The sequence below is a fragment of the Dama dama genome, chromosome 4 (genome assembly GCF_033118175.1).
Source record: "Dama dama isolate Ldn47 chromosome 4, ASM3311817v1, whole genome shotgun sequence".
NCBI lineage: Eukaryota > Metazoa > Chordata > Mammalia > Artiodactyla > Cervidae > Dama > Dama dama.
Genome location: NC_083684.1, coordinates 24902970 through 24921300, shown reverse-complemented (window position 1 = coordinate 24921300; position 18331 = coordinate 24902970). Strand labels below are relative to the sequence as shown.

General features: G+C 53.0%; 1 protein-coding gene across 2 annotated transcripts in view; it reads right to left on the bottom strand.

Annotated features, from left to right (window-relative positions):
* NKD1 (NKD inhibitor of WNT signaling pathway 1) overlaps positions 1 to 18331 on the bottom strand; it is an 89449-nt gene that overhangs the window by 13828 nt on the left and 57290 nt on the right. For both annotated transcript variants that reach the window (XM_061138472.1, XM_061138473.1), the window contains 2 exons: positions 17631 to 17697; positions 2193 to 2299 (listed from right to left, as the gene is read on the bottom strand). In XM_061138472.1, coding sequence (XP_060994455.1) covers positions 2193 to 2299; positions 17631 to 17697 — 174 coding nt within the window. The remainder of the gene's footprint in view (positions 1 to 2192; positions 2300 to 17630; positions 17698 to 18331) is intronic.

Genomic DNA, 18331 nt, shown 5'->3' with positions numbered 1-18331 from the left:
TGGCTCCAAAGACAGCTTGGGTTAGAAGTTCAGAAACTTGGGTCAAGTAACTACCCCCACCTCCTGTGACCTCTGTCACATGCATCTTCTTGTCCCCCCAGCCCCGGCCTCTCGGGGACCACGGGTGAGTCACAGGCATCCGCCAGCCCCCGTCTGGAAGCAGACCCACATGGGCTTCCAGGAAAGACGTCCAAGTCTGGGCCTTTCCTCTGCCCTGGCCTCAGTGTTGGCTTTGCCAAGTACCCCCAGAAGACCCACAGGGACCCGGGGTGGGGGGCTCAGGAAGAAGTTAGCAACCCCAGCTCCTCAACGAGACGCCGCCTTCTCCCTCAGCTCCTGCATCAGGAGGACGCAGGGCCCTCGATGACCTGTCTCACCCCCTCTTCTGCGTCATCTCCCCTATGCTATTCCCACACAGCCGGCCAGCACTGGCGAGTCTCCAGGCCTTTGCTTCTGCTCTTCTCTTGGCAGGGAGTGTCCTCCTGATCCCAAAGGCTCCCCCGTGCATCACCTCTCACAGCTCCTGTCTCTACGCTCAGAGGCTCAACGCAGACACTTGCCCTCCCCAGCCTCTGCCTGCAGCCCTGGCTCCCTCCTCAGGGCACTGTGCAGACTTTGGGATTGCCAAAATGCCCATCACTCTGCACCCTCTGGGCTGACTTAGGGGACCTCCCTGTCCCCTCTCCACACTCCCAGATCCCCATCACAACACTGACCATGCAGTTACTGGGCCTGGGTCACTCATCTGTACCCCTAACCACACTGTGCTCCGTGAGGCAGGAACCAAGCCCAGAACACTGCCGGGTTCCCTGGAACCAGCGGGTGTCAATCCCCATTGGAAGGAAGAAGGAAAGTACTTATTCTGCACTGGACACCCTTTAAAGCAATTGAGATGCCTTAATTCATCATGTATCCAACATCCCAGTAGACAGATATTGTCAGCAGTCGCCAACCTTTTTGGCACCAGGGACCAGTTGCATGGAAGAAAATTTTCCATGGACCAGGGGGTAGGGAATGGTTTCAGGATGATTCAAATGCATTACACTTATGATGTACTTCATTTCTTATTTTTTATTGCAGCAGCCCCACCTCGGATCATCTGGCAGTAGACCCCAGAGGATGAGAACCCTTGGATAAAATGACTATCACCATTTTACAGGGCAGGCGAGCGAGGCAGTGGCACAGGTGGGAACTAAACCTCCATCTGTGGGTTCCAGGGCTCTACCCTAGTGATCTTGTTGGGGAGACAGAGCAGGGAGGAGGGAGGGTGAAAGGAGGGTGGGGAGAGGCCAGTAAGCTCCCTGCAGGCAGCCTGGGTCTCCCACTTGGCTTTGCCAAGCACCTCCAGAAGACCAAGTCTGGCCAAGCTCTCACTTGGCCCTGTGCTTGGTACATACAAGGAACTTAATATACCGTCTAGGGATGCAGGACAGACGGACTGCGGGCTCTGGGTGAGCATGTCTCTTTTGCTGTTGACCATCTGAGTCCCACCTGGGCTTCCCACGTGGTGCTAGCAGTAAAGAACCTGCCTGCCAATGCAGGAGATGTAAGAAACGCAGGTTTGATCCCTGAGTCAGGAAGATTCCCTGCAAGAGGGCTTAGCAACCCACTCCAGTATTCTTGCCTGGAGAATTCCATGGACAGAGGAGCCTGGCGGGCTACGGTCCATAGGTCACAAAGAATAGGACACAGCCGAAGTGACCTAGCACACACGGACCTGAGTCCCAGACTGAGGGACCTGCTCAAGGCTTCCTGGTCACCTGTCCTACCTGAAAGCCCCATCGTGTTCCCCTGGACAGCCTCGGGAGGGAGCTGGTAGCAGAGATTTCCTTCACCCACGAGGAAACGGAGGACCAGAGAGGAAGTGCAGGCAGGCACAGCAGCACCAGGGCCAGAGCGCCGTCTCGCCTGTCCACTCTCCTGTCCTTCCCTCAGACCAGCGGCCACCGCCTCTGGCCACCACCCCACGGTGAGAGGCCAAGGGCCTGAGCTGAGAGGGGAGGGCCGCGGGGAGTCCCCAGGGCCTGTGCCGAGCTGGGGTAGCCCCAGATGTGGCAGGAGGAGCGGTTGTTCATGGGGGAGGAGAGGGGCCATCACATCTGGAAGGGCCTCAGCATCCCCCCCATCAAAAAGCAGCACTGGGCAGGGAAAACCCTTCCGCCCAGGGCTCAGCACCAGGGAAGGAAACTTACTTCGAATTTCAGCTGTTTCTTGGAGCCCGGGCAGGGCTCGCCTGACTTCTCCATCCTCTTCTCATCTCCGCTGGCCAGTCCGTCTGTCTTCTCAGGAGGCAGGGCCACTGCGGGGGGAAGGAATAAGGGAGCAGGCGTGAGTTGGAGGGCCCCGAGCCACCCCAGGGCCAGACCCTGTGGCTCTGTCTGGAGGCCGTCCTTACCATGGTGCGGTGGGCCCACTCTGCCTGGCCGCTTTGCTAGAGTCAAATCCCTCTGTCCTCCGGCCCTGTTAATGCCCAGGGTTGTCCCAGGGGAGGACCCTCCCGGGTGCCCCTTTGCCAGGTGCTCAGATTGCCCAGTGGGCCTTGCAGGCCTCTGTTGTCTGTGGCCCAGAGAAGCAGCCCGAGGCCACCCACGGCATCTTTGAGGCCAAAGAGCAGGTGAATGAGGACAGAGAGGAGCTTCTGGAGGCCCCAGAGGGAACTCTGGACCATGGCTGCTTTCTGTGGTCTCCCTGCCTTCCCTGAGAACACTGCAGTGACCTCAATGATGCCACCTGCCTGGGCTCAGCATGTCACACACTGGGGTGGTCAGGAAGGGGAACAGAAATGGGGAGGGACAGAAATGGAGTTCACTGAGGTAGGGGAAGCACACATACATAAGCATATACACATACGTGTGTGCACACACACACACACGCATGCACACCTTGGTATCTTCAGGAACCAGCTCACCCTGGGTTTTCCATTCTGCCTCTGCTCACCTAGAAGGGCCTCCCTGTGCCCAAAGTGTTGACTAGAGGGCTCTCTGGTCCTTCCGTGCCCGCCCAGGAGCAGTGGAAAGGTGGGCATGAGAGCTGGTGGTCTGTGGACATCACTTTCCCATGAACACCCTCAAGGGGTGCCAGGGGACAGGGCTGGAGGCAGCCATCATCCCTGAGCCCACAGCTCCATCAGATCTTGAATGTCCCACAAGACCCCTCCAGCCCCTCTGATCTCTGCCTGATAAAGGGGACTCAGGTTTGCTCAAGAATGTGCTTTCTAGAACCTCACAGCTCCTCTCTCTCTCGAGTCCCTCAGCTTCCCTGGGACAGTGATTCTGTTGCCCTGTTTTACAGGGGAGCAAACGGAGCCTGGGTCTCACTTGAGGAACTGTCCCCCTGTGTCCAACTAGGGGTGGCCCAGGAGGGCCCTGTGAGCAGCTGAGATGCCTGGGCAGTGGCCCCAGCCAGGGCTGGACTTTCTTAGGAAGTCAGGAGCCTGGAGATATATGTCTACCAGGCCAGGAAACCAGGTCGGGGGGCCTTGCCTCTCCTCTGACCCTGTCCCCCACCACACTCACACAACCCAGCTTTGCAGGCTGGGACCCAGGAGTGGCTGCTGGGGAGTGCCCCAGATCGCCCACTTGCCCCGTGCCCTGCGGGCCCAGCAGTTATTCAAAGCCCTTCCTGGGGAAGCCTCAGAGCTTTGTGGCTGACTACACTGCTCATTAACTCACTCGGTCCTCACAGCAACCCCCGGAGGCAGGTACTAGGATCAGCTCCACTTTCCAGATGGGAAAACTGAGGTACAAAGAGGTGAAGTGCTTTGCTAGTAAATGGCAGGGCTGGGATTTGAACCCAAGCAGCCTGGCTCGTGCTGTTGACCCCTCCGTGCTGTTCTTGGCTTGGTTCAGCAGACTCAGAGCCAGCCCTGGAAGAGGGTAATCTCTGCTTGGGCTCTGATCCTCCCTACACTGTGTGTGGTTCCAGGCAGGTCACATAACTTCTCTGGATATCTCAGTTTCTGCAACTGTACAGTGGGGATGATAATAGTCCCTTCCCCAGAGGATCCTTGTGTGGATTCAAGGAGTTGCAACTGAAAGGGCTAAGAGCCTGGGGTCAGCACACGGGGTCCAGCCATTAGTAGTGACAGTCTGGCTAATGATGTCCCTGGGTCTCCCCCGGTGGCTCAGTGGTAAAGATTGCGCCTGCAATGCTGGAGCTGCAGGAGATGCAGGTTCAATCCCTGGTCGGGAAGAGCCCCTGGAGGCTGGCATGGCAACCCATTCCAGTTTTCTTGCCTGAAGAATCCCCATGGACAGCGGAACCTGTGTGACCACGGGGTCACACAGAATCGGACACTACTGAAGCAATAGCACACACACATGATGTCCCTACATATTTTATCTTTTAGGAATCAGGAAGTGAGTAGCGAAGTTTTCTAAAAGCTGAGGCTTTTGGATGCAAACAGACCCAAAAGTGTCATATCAGTCTGGGTAGGAAGCAGGACAGGGAGGGAGGACATAAAGATAAGGATGCTCCAGTCACCAGGCTAGACAGGTGGGGACAGGAAGGCCTCCATGGCCAATGATGTCCTGGCTCCATCACAGCTCCCTTTTGACTGAGCCTGGGGGCCAGGGCTCAGTGGGATGCAGGGAGCCCCTAGATCTCCATGCCCCTACAGTATGGCAACAACTCCCTAAAGTTGTCAAGGGCTCCAGCTAGAGACCCCGTCTCAGTCACAGACCCTGGCTCCTCCCCGGTGGTTTCACAGAATGAAGCCACTGAGAATAAACCTAAAAGATCCAGGTGGGGGCACCTGGCAACCTCATGGCTGGGGTGGTTGACAAGAGGAAGGTCAGGATGCTGCCCGCTCCAGGGGTAGGGGATGAAACCAAGTCCAGCCCTCCCTGTTCCTCCAAAGCAAACACCTCAATGGCCAAGAGGTCTGGTGTGACACCGAGCCCCAGAGAAGTCAGGTGGGAGACTGGCCAGTGACCCAAGGACAGCCAAGCACACAGCCTGCAGCACCCTGACCCCTCCATCTCAAATCTGCCGGCACACCGCTGGGCCAGAGCTGCTGCCATCGTGGGAAGAAGAAAAAGAAAAAGAAGAAAGAGAAACGAAGGGCAGCTCCATCTTCAAAGCTGCTACCTCCCTCTGCCAAGGTCCTGGCTGGAGATGCAAGCCGGCGAGGCTTATCGAAACCAAACTTCAAGTTCAAAGAGAAGTTATCAGAAAACCACCTTCAGGTTCAATGTTGCCTTTCAAGTTCCACTTGATAAAACCCAAAGAAAAGAAACCTCTGTCCCTGCTCCCTCCTTCTCCAGGTCACCCCTACCTCTGACACCCAGACAGCCCATCCTCCCTTAGGTCCTCCCCCGCCTGCCTTCCTGTCTCCTCTCCCGGGGAGGAGGGGAACCTCCCCCTCGATCCTGTATCCCCTTCATAGGTCTTCTCCAAAGATCAGGGTTTTGTTCTGTCTTCACCAGTGGGTCCCACCCCTCAGCCCATCCTAGCTCAGAAGACCACCCGGACACCCCCCAGGGGCCCCCTTCCCAGCATGAGGACAGGCACAGGTGGGTGGTCATGGGAGCCATCTGCCCTGGGGCCTGGGACCAGGAACAAGGACAGTCAGCACCCTGTTGCTCCCACCAAAGAAAGCCTTTCTTCCTTTCACTGTCCCCTGCCCAGGGGCCAGAAGAGGTGGCAGATGATCAATCAGAAAGCTGTGCAGACCCCGGTGCCAGACGCCCGGGCTGGGACTCAGGGGCCCTGCTTCCATATCCACATGTGAGTGAGCCCCCTGAAACTAAATGACATCAAACCACTGCCCACCCCAGTCACCCGTGTGCAGAACACAACCCCCTCTCTCCACCCGTCCAACCTCGGGCTCATGGGCAGATGGGAGAAGGGTGAATGGGGCTCACTGCAGGCTGCCCAGGTCCCACCAACCGGAGAAGAACAGTGTTCTTGTCAGTATGGGTTTTTGCACTAGAGCCTGACCCCACTCATTCCTCATCTCCTACGCCTGTTCAGCCCACCAATTTTTTTTTCCCCAGAGGTGATCTTTCAGGGAGCACAGTTTCAGGAGGGCTCTGGTCACTCTTCAGTTGCAACAGTAACAACACTGCTAGTTGGAAAGCAGTGGAAGGAGGAGGAGAAAAAGGAAAGGAAGGGACAGAGTGAGGAGGAAGGAAAGCCTTTCATGATCTAGAGCAGGGACTGGCAAACTACAGCCCATGAGCCAAAGCCAGCCCACCGCCTGCTTTTGTAAATAACCTTTTACTGGGACACAGAGACACCCACATCCAATGTCTATGGCGAAAGAGAGTTAAGTAGCTGCAACAGTCACTGTAATGCCCACAAAGCCTAAAATATGTGCTCTTCCTGGCCCTTTAAGTAAACGTTGCAGACTGTGCAGTTTTGCACACCCATGAGGATACAGCCTTGATGGGCAGGGTGCAGGCTGAATTTCACCTGCCGTTCACCTGCTTGACTGGAAATCCTTGTGCAGTCCACAACCTGCCCAACCATACACAGCAGCCATAGAAGAAAGAAAATGTCAACTCTGCTTTCTTAAAACCAAGTCTCAACTCCAAAGAGTCTGGGGCAGCGTGCAGAGCTCTTTCTCTGTGGAAACGGTCCCCTGTCCCTCCTCTCACCACGGCCATGGCCATGAGGAGCCAGCCGGCCGGCTGTGTTTACCAGATGATGGCTCTGTCCCACATTAGCTCCCAACCTGGCATCTCTCCACCCCCAGCAACTGCCAGATTAAATGCACTACTTGACCATCTTCACCCGGCTCCCTTTGATGTTCCCTTCTCAAGCTTCAAAATACCTTTTGGAGGGAGATCAGACAGCATTAAACAGAATTACTAATTAATTAAGCAAAGTTAAATTTTAAACACTGTTTGTTGTGTTAGCCAAAAGCCTGAACAGAACAGACTTTTTTCCTCCGCTGAGATCAAAGACAGTCTCTTCCCTCTCCCCTCCCCCAGTTTAAAAAGGGGGTGGGGGTGGGGAGAGAGAGAGGGAGAAAGAAGAGAGTGTTGAGTACCTCCGGGGAGAGTAGGAAATAACCTAAATGGGGGCAACTCTGATCACGGGCCCCCCATGAGCCTAATGGGAGGCATCCTCTCTTGGAACCTCATGCAGTGAGAGCCATGGTGACTTTCCTGGGACTGTTTAGCAGTGATCCCGGGAACAGGATGGCACAGCCAACCCAGCCAGAGCTGCTGACAGCTGGCGCCGCCCAAGCAGTATGAGAAGAAGAAGGGCTGTGCAATGAAACAGATCCACCCACCCGAGACCCCACCCTCCTGAGTAGGATAAGTGCCCCAGGACTCCTCCCTTGGGTTTGGGGTCAGGGTCACTTGGGGTCATTGGGAGACTGGCTCTGAGAAGCCGACAACTGTGCACGGTACAACTCAGGGGGCGCCTTTCACATGCCGGACATCTTCGATTTGTGTACTGTTCATGACAGTTTTTGGACAGATGGCAGAAAGGTGTCTTGAGGAGGGGCCCCTTTTTCCAATTTGCACAAACACATTTGTTGCTAGCAGAGGGCTGTCTAAACTCATTCAGTCTGCAGTCCCCTCTGGGATTTTCTGATAACGATGGGAGCCTACCACGTCCACGTGGCCAGAATGCAAGTTTCTCAAGAGCTGGCCCTGCTGGCTACTGCCTCGCGGCTGCCAACAGTGTACCATACCTGCACAGAGCAAATATTCCATCCCAGAATGACCCACTACACCAAATCCCCCAGGTGGACAAAACGCAGGCTACATAACAAACACCATGAATTCTGGTGTGGTTGGGAGCTGAAGTGGGAAAGAGGGCAGTTTAAAAGGGGTGGGTCTATTCTGAATCCCAGACATCGGCTAAAATCCAAACCCTGGATGATATCAGTAAATGCCAGCTTATTTTAACACAATCCAGAAGGGCCTGGTAAATATTAAACTTTGGAAGAAGAGACAAATTTGAAACATGGTATGATTAAGTCAGCCCCACCAAAGACCAGAAATGACTAATGCCGGAAGGCCTGATGGACACCTCTTTTAGCCTGGTTACCTGGCAGGTTCTTCTCAGCTGATATAAAGTAAGATATAACACAAGCCAGAGCTTCCTGGTTGGAGTTTGGACACTGGCCTTAATATACCCACAGGCCTTTCTCAATTGTCCAGGTCCGGATTATCTGCCACAAATATTTTAGGCTCAGGGTGGCTTGCCAGGATGTCTCTGACTCCCCAACCCTTCAAGAGCAGCTGTTAGAGGGAATGCAGATGAATTTTAATATTAGCCTATGCCAAATATAATTAGGAGGGTAAATCTGCTGCCAGTAAAAAGAGAAAGATATCATATGTGCATTCCAGACCAAATGGTTTCTTGCATTATCTGCATGAGGCTCTCCTCGGGGCACGAGCGTCCTAGAGACACACGAATGTGTGTGTCCTTGCACAGAGCTGTGGGTTGTACAGGGGTGCTGGTGAAGTTAGTGGGTACACACACTATTCCATTCTGTCCTCTTAGTATCACCATGCAGGGTGTGGTACCATCTGCATTTTACAAGAGGAAATTAAGTGGAAGAAGCCAACTTGATGGAACCATTTCCCAGCCCCGTCTCTCCACAGAGCCAGTTTTCCCTGCCAAGCACACTCTGTCTCTCAACACCTGCTGCTCCTTCAGGCCTCCAGGTTAAATGTCCCTATCTTCTGAGAAGTGTGCCCTCATGTGCTCAGGGGCTGGGTTAGGTTTCCCCACCCGGATCACACTGCTATTGTCAGCACTCGTGTGACGGGATCTTTCTGCTGTAGCCCCAGCCTGTCACCCTACATAGAAGTATACCGTCATCATCATCAACACGCAGCAACCAGCAGTAGCAGCATCAGGATGTGAACACAGAAGATGTAGAAACGGAACGAAAATCCCTGTTTCCTGCCTCCCCAGCCACTGGTCTCTCCACTCTGTCGCAGGACAATGGTTAACACCTGTTCCTGCCTGTCCCACAACCATGCTCCGCTTTCTGATAATAGCATCTGGGTTTTCTCCAGTGGGCCGCCCCTCCCCCAGCTCAATCCGTGTGGTGTATGGGGGTGCAGATCCCACGGCAAGCTTCCTGGAAGCACCCAGACCCGACCAGCTTATTTTACCCTGGTGGCCCCGTGTCCTCGCTCTAATGCCAAAGGACAGTTGTTCGTGAAGCTGACGAGGTTAAAGTTGCTGGGCCTCTGACTTGCATGGGCTCCTTCCAAGTTGGAATGTGTGGACGTGGTTGGTTGTTTTTGTGATGCTTTCAAAATTAGGTATTTTATCCTCGCTTGGTGAAGAATGCTGTCTTTTCCATTCTGACTTCCCGTCCGTCCCCTTGTGTCATGTGGTATTGGAGTGAACACAAGCATTTCTGGAATCGAGCTAAGGGGAACTTGAATTGGGAATATATTTATTTAGGTTTAGTGGGAAACAAATATATAGTAAATAGAAATATGTAAATATATATATTTATATATAAATGGTCCACAGTTATGAAAGAGAATCATGTATTCTTTCTCTTAAAAAAGACAACCCCCAAACTGGATAAACTTGGGTCCCACAAAAATCTAGATCTGCCCTGGCCAGTAAAGTAAGAATCAAACTTTTGCAAGAAATAATGGACTTGGGTGCTATCTTTCACCTGTGATGGCTCAACTCATAGGATATGAGGACCCAGAACCAGGTAGTCATCTTGGCCACCTTACTGGGAGAGACTAACAGAGGGCAGAGGGAGAGATGATGGAGACAGAGAGAGAGAAAATGAATGAATGTATGTGTATGAGTTAATGACATGGTTTGAGCTCCTGGATCAACCAGGCCTTCTTTGGCAAGATCTACCTTAGGATTTTTCAATTCTATGAGCCAGATTGTTTAAAAAATATTTATTTATTTATTTGGCTGCACTGGGTCTTAAGTTGTGGCATGTTGGATCTAGTTCCCTGACCAGCAATCGAACCTGAGACCCCCTGCATTGGGAGCGTGGAATCCCAGTCACTGGACCACCAGGGAAGTGCCTATGAACCAGATCTTGAGCCAGTTCAGGTTGAGTATCCAAAAGACCCCAAAGAATCCTGACTTAACTCTCCATCACTTGGAGCCCTTGCTTTTCAGGAAAAACAAAACCACCACCAACACATAATTGACCCTATGCAGTACTCTCGAAGCTGGCTTCCAGCAGTTTCTGCCAGTGGGTGTCTATCCCTTCCAGGGTCTTTTTCTCCTCACTCCTACTTCCCCAGGTTACATTTTTCTGTAAGTAGATTTTATTTAAGGGCCAGTTGTGATTGAGGGGAAAGAAGAAAGGGGGGGTAAAAAAAACCCTTCCCAACAAATAGCATTCTGGCCTTTTTTTCTCATCAGAGCATAAGGTTGATGGCCACTCTGCTTTGAGGTTTGAATAGGATTGAGACGAAACATCTGTTGGGGGAGGGAGGGGAAAACGCCAGGAGAGGGAGAGGGAAAGGGAAAAAAGCCTTCTTTGCGCTAAAAATATCATGTCCCTGCCACTCTCCCCCCATCCCCGCCCAAGTTAAAACATGTGATGAAATTCAACTTTTAAAATCTAACCCCGAGGTACTTGAAGCTATGAAAGCCTCCTCGGTATCTGACACAAGTCAGAATTTCCACTGTTCAAGCTGGGCTTTTATGAAGAACAGACTTAAGAGAAACTGCTGTCACGGCTGCCGCCCTGGCTTCTGGGGGGACTGCAGTGGACTGGAGTCGGGGCGACTGACACTCGCCGGCAGGACAGGCTCTGAACTGAGGGAGAGGAGCCAGCGGGGTGTGGCCCGCCTGCCCCCTCCATCTGGGGGTCCCCGCTGCTCGGCAGTGAACTCCCCTTCCTCCCAGACTGGCGGGAACCACCGGCTGCCCCATCGATTGAGAGCCTCGCCGGGGACTCCAGGGCTCTGGTGGAGCTGTCGGTGGCCTCTTCCTGAGAAGTCCCCTCCCTGTCTGTCTTTCTCTCTCGTCCCCAGCTGCCCCTGTCCTTCTGTCTCCTCCACAGCCCTACCTGCATGTCACACAGGCATCCTGAAGCCAGCACATCCAAAAACAAAAGACATCATCACCCGCTAAAACCGCCACCTCAGAAGTGAACGCTTAGTTCCCGAAGCCCAGTCTCTAAGGTGTCCCTGGGATCCCTCTCTTTCCCTCATCCCCTGTCTTCCAGCCCTACCACCCGGCCCCCAGGCCCCTCCACGTGTCTCCAGCCCCTCAGCCCCACTAGGCCGAGGCCATCACCTCTCCCCTGCACCATCGTAATCGCCTCCTGTTCTCATTGCTTCCCTCCCACCTCAGAATGAGCCATCCTTCACAGAAGCCACAATCCTCTGCTGAAAAGGGAAGTCAGAATCTGGCACTCACCTACCTCAAACTTGCCAACAGTCTCTCTTCAAAAGCGGTGTGAAATCCCAGCCCGGGGCCCCACCCCCATCCCCCTGGTCTCTGGCTGCCACTCAGGCCTCCCTTCTGTGCTCCCCCAAACCCCACAACCCTCCCACCCTGGGGCTCCCCTCACTCTTGACCGCTCACCCCTCACATCTGCCCATGGCGGCTCCTTCCTGGCATCTGCACCTCAGCTGAAATGTCACCTCCTCAGAGAGCCCCATCACCCTCCACCTTCCCTGGGTTTTACCTCTTCACAGAGCACCCCTCCCAGAACCTTGTGTGAACCAGATTATCAATTTACTACCTGCCTGCCTCGTGCCAACACCCTCACAGTAAGGCCCGCCTACCTTGTCCATGGTTGGAACCAAGGCCTAACAGGGCCCCACAGCTGCAGTAGGTATTTGCAGCTCAGCAAATATTAAAACGTGTTGAGTGAAGAATAGACTGTTCTCCTGTGTGCTGTGTGACCTTAGACAGGTCATGCCCCTCTCTGGGCCTCAGATTTCTTACTACAAATGAAGGGGACTAAAGGCCTCCCAAGGGCTCCTCCACTGTGTGAAGGGTTGACATTTCCCACCTGGGAGCCTCGATGGACTGGAGCGGGGCACACTGGGCTTTCCTGGGAGCTGGACCCAGTAACTTCATGGTGCTGGTTTCATTCTTCTAGAGAGCACAGTTGGTCCCTGACTAACAATTTTTTGACTTTACAATGGCACAAAAGTGATACACAACTGTACTTGGAATCTCAAATCTGGATCTTTTCCCAGGCTGGCGATATGTGGTTCAAACCCTCTTGTGATGCTGGGCAGAGGGTCCCAGCCCCCAGTCAGCTATGTAATCACGAGGGTCAAGAACCCATACACTTACAACCATCCTGAACTCAGACAGCCAAACTTTTTCACTTCCAGCACAGTATTCGATAGATGACATGAGCTATTCAATACTTTATTATAAATAGGCTTTGTGTTAGATGATTTCACCCAAGTGTAGGCTAATGTAAGGTGGGTAAAGCTAAGCTATGATGTTCAGAAAGTCAGATGTATGAACGCACTTTCAACTAATGATATTTTCAACTTACATTGGGTTTATTGGGATGTGACCCCATCCTAGGGCTTCCCAGATGGCGCTAGTGGTAAAGAATCCACCTGCCAACGCAGGAGACATAAGAGACATGGATTTGATCCCTGGCTTGGGAAGATCCCCTGGAGGAGGGCATGGCAACCCACTCCAGTATTCTTGTCTGGAGAATCCCATGGACAGAGGAGCCAGGCGGGCTACAGTCCATACGGTCACAGAGAGTTGGACAGGACTGAAGCAACTTAGCACGCACGCACAACCCCATCCTAAGTCAAGGAAGATCTGTTTTTATTGAGCACTTATGGCATGCCAGACTATGTCACGCACTGGGAGTGGAAGGAGATATTCAGAGATTCTAATAGGATTAAAGAAGCTTTGAAAATAGGCCGTCTTTGATCTGGACTAGTAAATAATTACAAACACCAGTTGGCTCCTCTTCAAGAAAGCAGAGCCCACGAAACAAGAGTCAGGACAGCTCACAGACACTGGCATACTCTGAACCAGCGCTGGGCTCTGGGCTTATATAAATAACCTCGCTGTTAACAGGCCCTCAGAGGAAGACGTGCTAGGTCTGCCCCCAACAAGAAACTGAAGCACAGAGAAGTTAAGTGACTCTCCTAAGATCACACAGTGAGCTACAGTACAGCCAGGCTGGATCTGGGGTCTGACTCCAGAATAAAGGGTGAAGGGTGCTTCTCATGTACTCCCATGGGGTGGCAGGAAGACCAAGTTCAGGCCATGCCAACTGGGACAGGCCCTGAGCTCGCCGTGGGGGCTGCTTTGCCCTTGGATGTCAGTCCTAACACCACTGCTCTGCTCCACAGGACTCCAGGCACCTCCACTCTTGGGCCAGAGAAGCCAAGACCCCCGCAGACTCTGCCAGGCGACACCTGGGCTAGACCAAAGCAAAGCAGCCCTGGGGGCCTACAGGGGGTGCCAGGCCCCAGAGGGAGGGGCTGCCTGACTCACTTTTGGTCTTTAATAAATGCACGACCAGCAGGTGGGGTTCTGTGGACTCAACTTTCTATGGAAGATGCCGAGCTAATGCACTCTGCCCACTTTTACCTCCAAACAACGAGGTAAAAAGACAAGAAACAGTCACGATGGTGAGGGTCAGTGGTCAGAGGCCAAGGGTGAGAGGTGGGAGGGAGCCAAGATGCTGGGCAGGGATGTGGCCAGCACTAGGTGGGGGAGAGAGGGGACGCGGGGAGAGAAGGGGCCCGCGACCATCCACAGGCCCTTCTCCCCTGACGGGCACAGAGCCAGAGTTCAGTCTACGCCGGGCCGAGAGGACAGCCCCAGACACAGAGCTTCCTAGAGCCCCTGACACCAAGGCCCACCTCAGGCCACAAGCCACAGGCTGCCACCACCTGTCGTCCTGCCCAACTGGGGAGGTGGGGACCTCAGGTCGGCACCGGAGTGAAGGGTGGGGTGACCCTCCCCAGTCCTCAGCGCCCTGCTGGGTCAGCAGAAAGGGGGGGGGGTCCCTTTCCCCTCCCCCCACAAGCCGCAGGTCCCGCCCGCTACACCAGGACCGCTCTGGAGCACAGGACTTTTCATGCTTACTTTGTTCTCGCCACAGTTCAAAAGGAGCTCGCAGCCCCAGCCCTCGCTCCGGGCCCAGCCTTAATCTCCCATCCCTCGAGCTCCCAGCTGGCCAGTTAAGGCAGTTAAGACGCTGGATTAGGGCCGGCTTTACATAACAACGCAGGAGCTAAAGCCATCCTCTCCTGGGATGGCTAAAAGACTTCTTTTTATCTTCACGCCTCAGATGGCCTTTTTTCTCCCTTAACAGCCCTCCAGCCGGCCAAGAGGCAATGAACTTGGCCAACAGGAAGACAAAGAGGAGATTCAGGATTCGGCTTGCTCTCCCTTGGCCCGAGGCATGGAGGGATGCCCGCAGCCCCAGCTCCAGTCCAGGTGGCTGCTTCGTCGTGGCCAGGACGCGGCAGCGCCCACCAGGCCTAGCCATCCACAGCCACGTCCATCAACCTGGGAGTGCTGCCTCGGGCCTGGCGCCAGCGGCGGCCCAAGAACCACAGGCGGCCGCTGGGGCCAGCATCCCTTCCAAGAAGCCTCAGGGGCCACACAGGCAGGCCCAGAGCAGCCCAGCCCTACTGCCTTATTTACTTATTGTTTTCACTTTTCAATTCTGTTATTAGTCTTTCGCTTCAAAGGAATACATGATCACATTCTTCTTGTCAAAGTTGAAACATTAATTACAGCTAATACTACAATCCTCTGACCACGCTTTCCGATTTTAATCTCCTCCTCCCCTGTTCAGAAGGAACTACTCTTTCTGTCTGTCTAGGCTTCTAGCTACACATGAATGTGGTCCACATTCATGCATACAAGGAAATAGAGAGTACGGTCTGGTACCCTTTGTTACATAAAAGGTAATTAACATACTGTCTATAACACACTGTGTCTTTCTGCAACCTAGTCTGTCTTACATTCTGTGCTCTGTGTAAGCTTTTGTTTGAAGAAAAGGGGCTGGAAATTTGACCACCAACAAGCTAGTCTAATCCCTAGTTGGAAACTGAGTCAGACTTGTGACTCCGAACTCCTCCTCCCCGCCCCTGCCAGTGGTGGTACTGATATACTTGGACGCCGTCAATGACTGGCAAGGTACCCAGTCGAGGCACATTCGAAGCTGTCCTCGAGGCCTGACCTGCAGCTGGTGGACCACAGGGATGGACCAAGTGCCACCAGTATCCCTACCCTTTCCCTGACAGGAGCTGGGACTCTCGGGCACCACCTGTTTACCTCCCATCCATCAATCAATGTTTGTAAGAGCCACCCCACAGCAGTTTATCCTCTCTACAAGGTGCCCACATTCTCTGAGCATCCATGGAGTCCACATCCCCATGTATCATGTGATAGAGAGGGAGGGACCTGGCCAAGAGCCACAGCAAGTCACTGTGGGAGCAGGAGGGGAGGGGGGACTTGGAGCTAGGTCTACAGGTTCCTCAGCCAAGTGCTCCTCCTACTTCATCCAGTAGGGCCCATACTCTGAACAGAGGTTGAACAAAGCACCCTCCCTTTCCGAAGAGGAGGATTCCATGGGCATTCTATTTCATGTCTGCAGGGAAAGATACCTCATGTGAAACCAATTACATGATTTTAGGCTGAGCCTCAATGGCCAGAGAAGTGCCCCATTTGGGGCAGTAACCAGGGACTCAATAGATGATGAAAATATAGACAGATGGTGAGATGAGTGAATGACAACTGGAAGATGGTTAAATGGGTCAAGAAATGAGTGATAGATGATGAAGAGAGGGGTGAAGTATGGATTATGGATACCTGGGTGGTAGATAAGGACTGGTCAGATGGGTGACAAAAGAGTAGGTAGATGAATGAATATAGGCAGTGATGAAAGGATGGGTGGGTGAAGGATGGAGCAAAAGATGGATGGAGGAGCGTTGGATGGGTGGGTCATGGATCACTGGGTGGATGATGAGTGAGTGATAGGTGGATGAATGGATAGATAAGTGGACAGGTGGGTACTTGTATGGCGAGTGATGGATGGAATAGGTGGAAGGATGAATGAATAAGAGGATGAATTTGCTAAGTTACCAGGTGATTAAGCAAATGAATAGAAAATGGAATGAGTGCTAAAGCCCATGTAATCCATGTCTGGGGTCACCTTAGCCCCCAGATCCTATATCCTGCAGGCCTTTACCTGACTCCCGAGATCAACTCTAGGCACCAGGCGTTGGCACCTCTCCATGGAGCCAAGGATGACAGCTGAGGCTTGGGGAAGCCCAGGGAACAATGAGAGTCAAAGTCACTGAGCCTGAGTGTGGCCACCAGATCCACAGGCAAATATGCTCAAGAGAAACACCCCAGAGTCCTGACAGAGATGTCTGTCCATGTGCCTTCTCCTCCTTCTATTTGGGACCTGCTTGAATTTGAGCAAAGTCTGAGAGATACTCAGGTCCCAGGCACCCTCCAAATCCTGGGCCACAGAGTGAATCCCTCAAAATAGTGCTTCTCAAAGTACAGCATGCACACATGTCATCTGAGGAGCCTATTACAGAGCAGACCAGATTCAGCAGCCTGGGTGGAGCTGAGGAGTCTACATTTAACACAGCTCTCAGGCCCGATGTAGTCACAGTTCTTGGGTCTGGCCAAGGCTCCCCTCCAGAACTTCCTGGCATGGTCTACTCTCCTCTCAGGGCCCTACAGCCCTTCCAAGACCTATATTTCCCCTCAGAGACCCCTGTCAGCCCCCTGTCCCAGTCCCAGGGAGGGCTTTACTGTACAAAGTATTAGTCACTCAGTCCTGTCTGACTCTTTGTGACCCCATGGACTGTAACTCACCAGGCTCCTCTGTCCATGGAATTCTCCAGGCAAGAATACTGGAGTGGGTTGCCATCCCCTTCTCCAGGAGATCTTCCCCACCCAGGGATCAAACCCAGGTCTCTAGCATTGCAGGTGGATTCTTTATAGTCTGAGCCTCCAGGAAAGCACATTTACTGCCCAAAGGCTACGCCAGTTCAGCAATTCTCTCCTCTGATTCTGAGTGAAAAAGGTAAATGCTGTCCCCTTTTAGCAAATGCGTTCATATGCTGTCCAGTCATTGTACCAACTTAGGGAATTGAGTCGGAAGAGGCCCTCATCCCCATTCTACAAGTATGGAAACAGGCTCAGAAAGGGGACGTGGCTTCCTAAAGTCAAATTAGTACACCAGTGGCCACCAACCCCCTACTCGAGTGTCCTAATTCTTTCTACAATGCACTGCTTCCTTGAAGAAAGAAAGGAGTGGGAGCTACAAAGGAAAGCGGTGAGGGCTTGGGGCTCGGTTCATATGTGTGCATACCTGTGCTCCAGGTGAAACACAAGGGTTGCTTCATACAGTGCGTACTACATGCCTAACCCTACTTGAGAAGCCTATGAGTGGCCACTTCCCCCCCAGTGGGGAAGCTGAGGTCAAACAACTTGTTCAAGACCCCGTGGTTAACACAGAGCAGGATGTTGAGCCTGGGTGGCCTGAATCCACTCCCAGTGAGGACCTATGAGGCACTCCACTTCCCTCTTGTTCCTCACCCCATCCACCCTCAGTGCACGCCCACAGAGAGTCCTGTCCTCCTCCTCCTGGTCTGCAGATTTTCTGGAGGGTATGCAAGGCATAAGGTAGACCAGATGGCCCTTCCCCACCTCACTGTCCTTGGGAAGAAAGTAATAGGCTCTGATACCTTCTAGCCGAAAGTCTTCCTCTTCCTCCTCGCTGAGCGTTTCTCTGAAAACTTCACCCACAAGCTCCTAGAGGAAGACAAAGCAGGAATATTAAAGAAGTATTGGAGTCAGGTAGGAACCTGGCATCCTTATGGTCAAGGTGGCATTGTGAAGGTGTGTGTGGCTGGTCATAAAGAAGGAGGGACCCTGTTCTCATTCTTCTGATGGAAATTTAGGTCAAGTAGGGAGAGCCTATGACACTAGTAAAGTTCATTACTGCGCTGCTTTCTAGAAAGTAAGTTTTTCTCAGCCTACAGCCTGCCACGAAACATCACACAGGCTCACACTTCCCACTTGGAAAGGGAGATCCACCCTCCACCCAGGAAAAAGACAAAGACAAACTCAGAAAATGTCCCTCCTCTACCCTTCTTGGCCAACTTGATAGACCCAGGACCAGAGCCACCCCTGTGGGTCCCTAGAGGAGACCTCAGTTTGGATCCTTCCTCCATGAGATAGTCCCAGGCAGGTGTCTGGATGAGTTTATAAAGAGGGCCTGGTTTGCTGAAGGGAGCACTCCCTCAGCATAAACCCAGCTGTTAACATATACCCAAACTTGACATAATCTCTTAACATAAACCCAAACTCTTCAGCACAACATCTCGGAAGCTATAGGCTCTGCCGTTAGCTGACCTTCAATCACGCCTCCCACATCGCCCCTTTC